This window comes from Phascolarctos cinereus, unplaced genomic scaffold (genome assembly GCF_003287225.1).
Source record: "Phascolarctos cinereus isolate Bilbo 61053 unplaced genomic scaffold, phaCin_HiC Scaffold_7;HRSCAF=346, whole genome shotgun sequence".
Taxonomy (NCBI): domain Eukaryota; kingdom Metazoa; phylum Chordata; class Mammalia; order Diprotodontia; family Phascolarctidae; genus Phascolarctos; species Phascolarctos cinereus.
The window spans coordinates 70,929,312-70,941,432 of record NW_027556180.1 but is presented as its reverse complement, the minus strand read 5'-3'; the positions used below and the strand labels follow the sequence as shown (position 1 = coordinate 70,941,432).

The 12,121-nt window shown below is 39.5% G+C and overlaps 1 protein-coding gene across 12 annotated transcripts in view; it reads right to left on the bottom strand.

The window, feature by feature from the left end:
- FN1 (fibronectin 1) overlaps positions 1 to 11,346 on the bottom strand; it is an 83,579-nt gene extending 72,233 nt beyond the window's left edge. For 5 of the 12 annotated variants that reach the window (XM_021002737.2, XM_078147173.1, XM_021002743.2 and 2 more), the window contains exons 1-6: positions 10,866 to 11,344; positions 9,539 to 9,667; positions 8,346 to 8,483; positions 6,093 to 6,224; positions 4,749 to 4,886; positions 1,239 to 1,397 (exon numbers count right to left, since the gene is read on the bottom strand). In XM_021002737.2, the coding sequence (XP_020858396.1) occupies positions 1,239 to 1,397; positions 4,749 to 4,886; positions 6,093 to 6,224; positions 8,346 to 8,483; positions 9,539 to 9,667; positions 10,866 to 11,025 (856 nt within the window). In that variant the 5' untranslated portion in view covers positions 11,026 to 11,344. Of the gene's footprint in view, positions 1 to 1,238; positions 1,398 to 4,748; positions 4,887 to 6,092; positions 6,225 to 8,345; positions 8,484 to 9,538; positions 9,668 to 10,865 lie in introns of all 12 variants that reach the window. The other 7 variants (XM_021002735.2, XM_021002736.2, XM_021002745.1 and 4 more) reach the window with 3 other exon arrangements.
- Positions 11,347 to 12,121: the final 775 nt, after the last annotated feature.

Below are 12,121 nucleotides of genomic sequence, written 5' to 3'. Positions count from 1 at the left end.
CCTCAGACACTTCCTAGCTGTGTGACCTTAGGCAAGTTACTTCACCTTGTTTGCCTAAGTTTCCTCATCTATAAGTTGAAGGAAATGGCAAACTACTACAGTATCTTTGCCAAGAAAATCCCAAATAGGGTCAGGGAGAGTTGAACACAACTGACAAATGACTAAACAACAAAACTGAAGATCCTCTGAATTTATCAAATAAGCAATGTCAATACATGAAAGTAATGACCATGAATTTTTTAAGGGATACAAAAAAATGCACTGCAGCTACACAGTTCAAAGGCCTTTTCATGTAGAAGAGCTAAGTATCAAAAGAAGGAAACATACTCCCTCTGAGACAAAGAAATTGAAAGATGTCTATATATACATTTACTTTATTATAGGGGAGAAGCCAATAAGACATACAATATAGTATATCAGAATCCTACTCTTTCATCTCCAAGAGGGGAAAAAAAACACTTTGAAAAGTAGGGCAATTCAGAAAAAGGTGAAAAATGTGTTGTTGTTTGCTTGTTTATAAAAGTGAATAAATTGTTCTTGTTTGCTTGTTTATAAAGATGAATAAATTGTTTTTGTTTGTTTGCTTATAAAGTAGAGGTCTTATGCTTGAATTCTTCAGAGAGTAAATGTTTTTTCTGTTTATTTTTGATTTGTGGGCCATGAATTGGGGAGAGAGAAAGAACACAGTTTCAAATATCCATTATAGAGTCATTTATTATTATTATCATCATTGTCATTATCCTCCTCCTCCTCCTAATCATTATTATCATCACTTCCAGAGAGACAATGCAGTATAGCAGAAAAAGTGGCAAGCCAGGAGGTCAGGGTTTGAATGATTCCTAAGAGACTTTGGAGCTGGCCAACCATGGTGAAATCTCTGCCCTTCTCTCTACCTTAGCATTCTCATCCTGGGATAGTATAATCATCCTTGTCCCACCTACTCTTATAGGCTTCTTTTTTGGGGGTGGAAGCGAGGGTCAAGCAGGTAGCACTTTGTAAACCTTAATGCATTATATAAATGTGAACTATTCTGTTAGAAATGAAAAATTGATATTAAAAAAATAAACTTAAGCAACTAAGCTGTAAATCCACCCAGATGTTCCAACTAACTGTATGGAAAAGTCACATGAAAGAACCATTGCAAGCGGGTAAATTTAGTGGAAAGGATAATTTTCATGCATATTTCCAAAAATGTCTCTATATTTCAAGCTTCCACTCTGTGGGAAGGCACCCCTTACCTGTAGCAGTTGTTTGCAAAGATGAATGTCTTTCACATTTCCATTCTCCCCTCCCATTACCAGTACAGATACACTGAAGCAAATTTCCCCGATTGTCTTTCTTGCTCCAGGTATCTCCAATTCGGTAGGATGTCTTGGTGTCCTGATCATTACATCTATCTGAATATGAAAAGAAAGAGGATATTTCAATGACCAGATCAGCCCCCAACCGGGAAATGATTAGTATTTCAATCAATACACAGGAAAGTCCCACAATAGCTCAACACTGTGTGACATATTTAAACTCAAAGAATAACAGCCCCCAGTTTTAGCCTCCTGAAAGACAGAATCAATTTGGTGAAAGAGGACAGCAGAAGGATTTGACTTTCTGCCCTTTTCGGTGGCCAGAAAAAAAAAAAAGCTCTTTTCCTGTTCATGTAGTCATTTGTTATCACTGTCAGACTGGTCTTTCTTCCAAACTCTCTCTCACGTTTTAACTGTTCTTTACAGGCTGATTTTTCAGTAAGAACCTTTGCTTGGGGAATTAGAAACAATGAAGGCAGCAGGTTTTCCCTAAGCCCAAAGGAGGCAGATTCAAAAGACAGAAGTGCTTCTTTATCCCATTTTTATGTAGAAACCACAGGCGACCAACAAGCTTTTAGGTACCGATTGCTTCTCCCCTCCTGATGATACCTTCCAAATCCCAGAAAAGCCATGTCCATTCAGCAGTTAAGGAGGGGGTCAAACATTCTCCCTCCTCAGAGCAAAGAAAGAATCATTATTACACATTAGTAGCAGGTTAACAAAGCAAACGCTGGTCCATGTGTTGGAAAGTTTGGCTCATAAGATACAGTTTAAACATAAGAGAGTAGAGCTTTAATTATGCTGCACAATTTACTGAAACTGTTCTCCCAGATTTTATGGGAAACTGTTGGGTTTAGGAAAAAAAATGAGTTCAGTGTGTTTGATGCATGGTGTCCTTATGAATTCAGAGACTAGACCCTGACTTGGAAAAATCCCCAGAATGAGGGTAAAAGTTTGAATCCACCAATCAGCAAGCATTTATTAAGCCCCTGTCATGTGTGATAAGCACCATACTAGACAAAGACAAAGAATGAAACAATCCCTACTACAGAGGGGCTAATGTTCCTCTTCCTCTCCTCCCCCACTTCCCTTTGGAGCGACATTGTCACGCTGATGGATGAGTGGAAGGTTTGGAGTTAGAGGGTTTGGGTCTGAGCTCCAGCTCTGACGCTTTCTACTCAAGTAGAACAAGTTACTTCTCCTTTCTAGGCCTCAGATGTCTTCATCTGTGAAATGACGGGATTGGACTAGACGGTTTCTAAAATTCCTTCCCACTATCTATGTCCTCATGGGTTCTCATAGTGCCTTGCTGATATCTCTCTTATGACACTCACCATATTCTCACTTTTATAATCATCTTTTTGTGTCTCACCTCTGCTATTAGACTTGTCTTATTCGTCTTCACATCTCCCACACAAAATATTAAAGGCACTTAATGTTGAATCATTTCTCTCTCTCCAGATATCCTTCCTTGTCCCTTACAGTTTTAGAAGAGTAAAATATTAACAATGGGGTTGTTTTTTTTCCTTCTAGAACATCTCATTTATTTTTAAGCTGGAACATCACAATTAGGTATGGAAATTCTAATGACTGTAATTACAAAAGATTAATATGGTCCAAAACTATGACATGGTCCAATTTCAGTCAAAAGGACTGACTGGAAGACAGCAAATATTGTAGCTTACAATTTGCCATGGTACACATCTCTAGCCCCTAGACTTAAGGCTTGGCATATAGTAGGCACTCAACAAATGTTTCTTGAATTAAATTTAGAGCTGAAAGAGACCTTAGAAATCATCTAGTTCAACTTCCTCATTTTGCAGATGAGGAAATTGAGGCAGGCAGAGATTAAATGTTTTGCGCAAGGCAATATCAAAGCCATAATTTTAGCCCAAGTCTTCTTGACTTCAAATGCAATACTCTTTTCTCTGCATCATGACATAAGTTGTCACTTAATTTATTGCCTTTCTTTTGCTTACATACATTAAAAAAAAACAGAAAACAAAAAACAAATTTAGAAGACCAAAGGGCCTGAAAAGATAACCAAATCACATAAAATTTAAAAAAATACAGGCTTAGACTAGTTAACAATGAATTCTTAAATCCAAATTTATATTTACAAGTTGCCCTGTTATCCTTACTATCAATTCTGCAAACCCTTACAGTTTTCATTAGCTCAAAGGTTTGAAAAGCCTTGAATCCCTAAGGCAACAAATGATCTCACCTGGGAGTTTGAGGGAAGGTGAATGACAAAGATTCAGGAGCCCAGGTATTTTGCTTGTTTTCAAGTCTACTAAAGGCCCTGGAGAAGTCATACCTCACTGAAGTCACCCCCTTCAAATAACTTGTTTTGGCTTTCAGGTTAATTTTTCTCCCAGCAATTCAGCCAAGAGATAGGCACCATTCAAAGTTCAAATCCCCACCAAGAAGACTCACATTTTAGGGCTTTGCTTCTATTTGCTAAACCTTAAATGTCCCCAAATTGTAAAAGCAAGGAGCTATCAGATTAAGTGAACCTTTTCTCCCATGAATGTTTGTTGTTCTGGGTCCTACTTCAACATATTAAAGAGAGGCGGAAGATCATTAATGATTTCTAACTCAAGTCATCAGGGCATCTGAATATATAGTCAGGTCCCCCTTTCTTTGCAGATGATTAATTTCCATAGGCTCCCTTTTAATGGATGATTGGTTCATTCTTTTCAGAATACCGTGTTTGTTTTGCTTGTACCATAGATACTGATAACACTGGAACCAGGTGGCAGATGTTTCCTGAAACTAAAAACTGCTTCTGAAAATCTGTGAAAGTCTTTTTGACTTCTAAGAATTATATCAGATTGCATCTTCTCTTGAAGAATGCAGAGGAGGTCTCTTTGCACGACTCATGAGAACCAAGAGTTTTGATTCTCAGTAAGGGCTAAGTGAAGAAGGATAGAGCAGGAGTAGGGAGATGGGGGACTGAGCATATGAAACGACTCTAACGAATTCATAATGGCATAGCAAGAGAGGAGAGGAAGGAGACTGGTGATATTGGGTTAAATTATCCCCACCTTAATAAACCTTTGACTGGTTAACCCAGGTATCTCATCCTGCTTCTGTTCTGAACCAAATGCTCTAAATACCCTCACTTTTCTTTTTTCCCACCTTGCTTGTTCCCTTCTAAAACTGGGGAGACACTGGGTTTGTTGACTGTACAGAATTTTAAAAATTCTGACTTATTGTCAGTAATTGCATTCAGTTTCACCTGGAAAACAACCCTCTCTGTCTAGAAGCTAGTTCATTATTCATTCCTGACTAGCATCATTAGGCTAGGTAAAGTAATTCTGGGCGCATTCTTCTCCATGCAGACTTAATGTCTGAACTCTGGGCCAGAGCAAAGTTTTCAGTATTTTGAGCATTGACCAGATGTCTATCACTCTATATGAAGATTCTAGAGATAAACAGACATACTTCTAGAGGTACAGGTGATGCGTCCACTGCCTTCTCCTAAGCAGGTACAATCCACCATCATCCAGCCCTGATAGGGCTTCTCCCAAGTCTCTCCAACAACATAGGAGGTCCCACCGGTGTTGTCATAGCACCTTTCAGCTGTGGAACAAAAAGAAAAGCATTATTTGGAATTATGCAACCTCCCTATAATTTAAAGTGTAAAGGTCAGCAGAAATCTAGCCACTTTTTTTTTTAAAAAGAAGAAATCCATTGCCAAAATTAGGCCTTAGGTGCACAGTAACCAACAATAAAAGAGGCTGCATCTTAATTGGGAGACAGATGATTTTGTTTTCACCCGTTAATAGATTATCTGCCTTTTACCCACTGGTATTAAGACTTTTGCCATCCTTTTTAGATTAGAGGACATTATTTTCATCAGAACTTTAAATTAAAACCAGGTTTGAGGTTTTTTTTTTTTGGTAAAAGACTCAAAACAATCTAAAAGAACAAAATTCCAATCTTCATTGGAATGATCATAGCAAAAAAGCTATTCAAAACCTCCAACTTTTATTTTAAAAATGCCCACTCTCTTGAATTGGTAACTGATATTGAAGTGAGTACAGCTTAAATACTTTTGTTTTTTCCTTCTAATACTTGAGTGAAGGTTTCTTTTTCTTTTTTCTGAAGTCTCTATAAATTTTGACAGTTTCAAGGAAAAAGTTCAGGAGTGACATAGTGCAACATTTTATGTTTTAGTTCAGGACTCATTTTTGTAAATATGTGTAAAAAACTTCCAAACCTTGCAACTCCCCCTGCCCTTATAAATAATTTACAACATAGACTAAAGAAATGTTCTGAATCTCATAGGAATCAGATACCAGGGGTCAGAAATGTTCCCCTCTACCCAGGCAAATGGCTTCTTGGCCTCCCCAATTCTGTCCGGTATTCTTTTAGAGAAATATTTAGAAGTCTATCGTTCTAAGGCAGTATGATACACTTATACTTTCTCTGGAGCCAAGAGGATCTGGCTGTGTTCTTGCCTCTAACACTTACTACCTGTGTGAGTCTAGGTAAGTCTCCTAACTTCTCTGGGCCTCAGTTTCCTCTTTTGTAAAGCAAGGTAATTGGATTAGACGGTCTCTGTGGATTGTTTCACTTCTACACATCTGTGATACCAATCACTATTTTACCAATTTTACCCAGCAAAACAGAGATGATGTAAAATTTGGAGTTTTACTCAATTCCATTTTTTTTTTATCAAGACAAAGGCCCTTGTCCTATTAGCTTGGTCCATTTAAATACAGTTCCTGCTCATCTCTCCTTGAAAGCCATCCTTTTTCCCCCCACCTTTAAAAAGCCACATACCTACAGGTTTGCAGGTCCATTCTCCTTTTCCATTACCAAGACAAACACACTCAAGCATGTAGCCTCCTGTCTCATGAGGTCGGCGCCAGGTGTCTCCTATTTTGTAGGACTGACCCCCTTCATGACAGCGATCTGTTTTTTTTAAAAAAGGAAGTTCAATTAATTGCTTCTTATCAAGAGGGCAAGAAGAGAAGGCATTTTTTTCCAGGGTCATTTTCCATGAATGTAAACATGTAACTTGAAAACATTCAACTTTTAATATGTAACACGTAAAAATGTTAACTTATAAAGAAAAAAGCAGTATAGTGACATAGAAGCAGCACTGGACTTTAAGACTGAAGACCTAAGTTTGAATGCTACTCCTAGTTACAAAATGTGAAATTTTGGGAAAGTCATATAACTTCTTTGAAATTCTGTTTCCTCACTGTAAAATGGAGATAATGAAACTTCTACTCTATCTTACTGGGTTGTTATGAAGAATGTGCTTTGTGAGATTATGAAATTCTCCAGAAATGTGAGATATTACTGGAAATGTCCATAGTTTCCCTGCTGGAAATGCTAAAAGGTATGCGCTATTGTTAATTGTCCTTAATTCTTCTACCCATTTCACAATGGAATATCTACCACAAAATCTGAATGGTCGGTGAATCACAAAATATCTCAGATTTTGCCTTCCTTGGAAGCTCAAAGAAAATCTAATTTCTAAGACCAGACTGAAGTAAAAAAAAAAAAGAATGAAGAGGATGGGGTAAATGTTCCACCTCCCTCCCACAAACAGCTGTAATACAGCTGGATTGACCCTAACTCTAATTCTGATGTAGTCATCACTTCATACATATTACTCCTCCTTTCCAGAGTGGGCAGAAGCAACACTAGGGAGTTATTTTTGTGTTTATCTAGTTCAACAAATTTGGGAGTAGAATTACAACTCTGGGGAAAGCATCACAAAGGTAAAACTAAGAGTGTCACTGATTCTTACTTTCCCAAAAACATTAGACTCACATATGCAATGGAAAGAGCACTGTATTTGGAGTCTGGAGACCTGTGTTCAAATCCTGGCTCTTAAACTTACAGACTGTTACCTTGGTCAAGTCACTTAATTCCTTTGAGGCTCAGGTGCCTTAACTACAAAATGAGGGTGTTAGACTAGATGACACTGATGGAATATATGTCTAAATGGATTATCCTAAATCAAGAAACTATAGTAAACATGAAATATCCTTGAGAGACAGAGATAGAGAGAAGAGGGGGTGGAGAAATTTTAGAGAAAATCTTAAGCCCTTAAATTTGAATATCTCCAAACTGAAGTATTAAGAAAGCTGGTCTGGACTAACCATAAACGAATGCCTGAGTATGGTGTCTCAGACTTTTAAGTTGATAAAGACATTGTGTGTGTGTATGTATGTATGTATGTACACACACACACACACACACACATAGACCCTTCTAATTGAATCAACTGATAAGATGCAGATCAAACTAAAATGAATTCCTTGTCCCTATTAGAACTAATGAGAAGTAGCAGTCTTCAAAGCACCCTCACTGTTAGACACTTTGGGGCATTTGATTATATTTTCCTTTTGGAAATACAGAAAAGTTCTATTTGCAGAGTAATGTATTAAACAGTAAGAAATTAGAGTGTATCCATGAGCTGTAGTAATGAAAACAGAAAGCACATATGAATGAAACTATTTGCCCCACCCAAATTTAACAGCTTCTGAGGATCATCATCAATTTGTATTGTGAAAAAGGACAGAATGTATGGATCAATCACACTTATGATCAGGTTAACCTGTCACATATAAAGCTACCAAATATACACTTTTTCTCTTAAATCTATGCCATGTTGATAGAACTGGCTCATGTGTTTTAAGTAAAGAATAGGCACCAATAATTCCTCAATTAATTTATATTCTGAAATGGAACCAGAGACACAGACACATGTATAGACATGCTCACGTGCACACACACACACACACACACACACACACACACACACACACTCCAACATACATTCCATTTTGTGTTCAGAAGCTCATATCTGGCTAGGCAGCTTCATAAAAGTTGCCCAGGATGCTCATGGGTATCCACAAAATGGATCATGCACTTTACCAATAGTAGAAAGTTGTCTGTGATTGGAACTGAGTTCACATTTGTAGGGAAGGCCACACTTTGTCTGAACTAAGTAACCTTTTCCAGAGGGCATTCATTGGGTGTTAGGAAGAAAAGCAGTCATAAGGAAGTCTTCCTTACTTGCAATGGTACAGCTGATTCTCCCTCGACCAGCCCCAATGCAGGTACAATCCCAAATCATTGAATCCTTTGGGCGCTCATAAGTGTCCCCGACCCGGTAAGTGTTCCCAGTATATTTGTCGAAGCATGTCTCTTCAGCTGAAAGGGAAGATTATAGAAAGAACTTTACATTCCTAGAATCCCATCTGTACAAAAACCCATTTCCCATTCTATAGGAGAACATGGCAGAGTAGATGAAAAAAAGTGAAGGACATGGATTAAGGAGATTCATATTCTCCTCTTGGTTCAGATAGTGCCTCTATGGCCTTGGAAAGGTCCTCAAGCTTTTTTTGTGACCTGATTATCATTATAAAGAATAGGTGCCATATAAGGCATTGTGCTTTTGACACACTCTATGCTATTAGGGAAGAGGTTTGAGATATAGATGCCTGACTCAGGAAGCCAAACAGGAGTGCTATACACAAGTCTACAGTTAATTGACACCCCACCCCTTCCCCCACTGGGCAAACAAACTTATTATTCAATAGTATTTCCATGATAATCCCACTAATGCTTCTTTTTGGTGAGTTTTAACAGTCTTAAAGAGAAAAATATCAGTGGTAACAAAGGGGCAAAGTTTATCTTAAGAGGTTAGGGGTCATATTTAAAGCTATAATTGACAAATCACTTTTGAAATGTAAGGCTATTTGATCCTCCTAGTATTGTTTCTAGTCCACAAAAATTACTTCTATGCAGTTTAAACATTTAAGACTTGAAGACTATAAGTTGCAGAGAAAGTGCCAACCTGGTTAGTTGAGGGACTTAGCCAGTAGGTCCCAATGAATTCGAAGGTCCAGCCCCTATTCTTTACATATTTAAAGTCTCCTATCACTTTTCAGTAATAACTACCCATTTTCTCTTGTGAGCAAATAATAAGTATATTTTTTATTAAAAAAGGGAATAGGAGGAGGCTTAGGAAGCAATTCATTCTATTCTTTTTAAAAGTAAAAACTACTTTGACTTTAGATGTTACCTCTGAGACAAAGATGAGTGGATAAAGATAATTATTACTAATTATTTTTAGATTTTAAAATTATAAATTATAACACTAAAAAGCTCTGAACTCAGGAAAATCTCCTAGAATTTTAATTAGTTAGTTAATTGATGATCAGTACTTCTCCATCTAACAAAAAGAGAATAACTATCTCACTTACGTTCAGGTTTGCTCTCACAGTTAAAACCTCGGCTGCCTCCATAGCAGGTACAAACCAGTGCATTGCCCAAGTAAATTCGCTCCCATTGTTGGTTGATTTGGTAGTGTTTTCCATTGTCATAACAGCCAGCTGCAATGAATGCATAGGGGGGAAAAAGTATTATCTATTATTTATTGACTTTCCATTTCGTGTCTGGAAAGGGAAACTTTTCTACTCAGCTCAAGTGACAATAATGAAATGAAGAAACTAAATAGGGTTAATAAGAAACGAAATTAACAAAGATGAGAAGTGAATAGAAGTGAGCTCGAGCCTTGAGAGCATCAGGAAAGGAGAGAGAGAGAGAGAGAGAGAGAGAGAGAGAGAGAGAGAGAGAGAGAGAGAGAGAGAGAGAGAGAGAGAGACAGAGAGACAGAGACAGAGAGAGAGAACTAGCCGATCCAAAAGCACTGAATTTAAGAAGTTGTCTAGTAATCTTTAGAGCCAGCAGAAATCAATATTTTAGGGAGTATAGGAAGTAAGAGTGGGTTTTGGTTGTTGTTACTGAACTAAACGTTACTTGGTGAAATGATTTCCAACTGGCCACAAGTGAAAACGTTTCTAAAAAACAGACAGTAGGAGGCTTGACTAAAAAGAAAAAAAAAAAGAAAAGTTCCCTTAAGCCACATTGCTATTGTGGAGGTAAATGGAGCAGTGATTAATGACAGAAACATGTCCCACTCAGCAAGTTTTAGTGGTTTCCATTAGACCATCGAAAAACTGTTCACTCTCAAAGCTGGAAAAGAAATTCCATCTTCCTTACACGGTGAAGTATCTCCAGGGGCTGAAGGCAATTTGAACCAAATGCCCAAGTTTCAGAGTTGACCAAAGAACAGTCTTTTGCAGGCATTCGCTCCCCACCTTCCCTATCTATCCCCCTTTCATCTTGAAAACATTTCAGCAGTTAAACGTACGGAAAGGAAGAGAATGCAAAGGGTCCACAAAGGGCCAACCAAATCCTGAATGGACATCCCAAGAAAACGCCCATTGCTCAGATTTATCCACCAAAGTACTGGATGGAAAAGCATCTGATCTATAGAACTGAAAGGCTTTCCAATGAAATACGCCTCTCCCCCCGCCCCCATACACCCATCCCCAGTGAATTCTTAGATCATTTAGTAAAGGAGCCCAGGATTAGAGCAGCAGGCGCTGAAATCCCTGAAATGCCTTTGTCCCTGCGGTTGGGTGCTTTAAGAAATCCATTAACCGACCCAGAAAAGTTTCCTCCAGCAACTTTGAGCGGACTTGTCTCATCCTGGGAGAAAGCCTTTTCTCCGAGTAAGTTACTCACTTTTGCTTTGGCTGACAGCCACCGGGGACGGAGGCTGAATCATTTGCTGGGCTTGTCTCCGGTTTTTCGTCGATTTTGCCGCTTGCGCTGATGTTCCCATACATAGCGCAAGTAGCAGCAGCAGCAGCAGCCGCCGTCCCGGGACTGGGTCCCTGTGCATCTTGCAAAGCGGGAGTGAGAGAGACTCCTACAAACCGCACCCCACCCTAAGTTTCTGGTTTACTTTGCAACCCGCGGGAGAACAAGTTGCATGGAGCGCTGGCTTGCTCCGAACTTCTCCGGGAAGGTAGGGAACTAAGGGTGGGGAAGGGGAGGGAAAAGGGACCGGGGAGAAAAATCGAAGATGGGGCTGCCACAGGTCCCTCTGCTCTCCAGTGCAGTGCTCCTCTCTCCACCCCTTCGAACCCTGCAGCCTGCTGGAGCCGCAGAGCCGTGGCGCGCGGGGGTTTATATGGGACCCTCTACTCCCGACCCCCGCGAGGCCACTGGCGAGCCGAGGTAGGTGGGACCCGCCCGATTCCCTAGCCGGGGCCAGCACCTCACCGATTGGTCCAGGGGCTCCATGACGTCACGTAGGGAAGGCTGTGCCGGGCCTCTAACAAAAGAGATGCTGATCATGGGCCAGGCTGTGGGGAAAAGAGAACTTTTTTGTTTCCTTTAACAGTCGCCAAACTTTTTTCCTCTCTCCTTTCCCCCCCCCATCTTCTGTGGTGGGGGGCAGGAGAGAAGCAGGAAAGAGTAGTGGGAGTTGTGTAAAGTGAGGTTATTCCAATTTTTTCCCCTCCCTCTTTTTTCTTTTTTTTCTTTTTCTTTTCTTTTTCCTTTTCCCCCCTTTCTTTCTTTCTTTCTTTTTTTTTTTTTTGCTAGTTTAAGAACATTGCATCACCTCAGCAGAAAAAAGTCTACTCACTCCAGTGGTATTTGTGGGAAGACAAACCAAAGTCACCAACGCTTCCCTTCTGCAAACTGAGCAAGAGTCCAGAGGCTGCCCACCGCCCCCGGCCCAGGCTGACCCTTCTTGGCTTCCCTCGTACTTTTCCCTCACTTTAGGCTGTGGTTCTGGACTTGGGATTCTTTCTATCTTCATTAGGTATCCTTGCTCAGCTCTCTCCGTACAAATGCCACACCTGCCAAGCCCTGGGTGAGTTCTGAACAGTTGAAAGCCATGGGCAAATGAGATTTATTGGAGGTCTGGGAATGAAAAAAATTAGTTGTTATTGTTTAAATATATAGGAAACTCTTCCTTGCTAAATAAG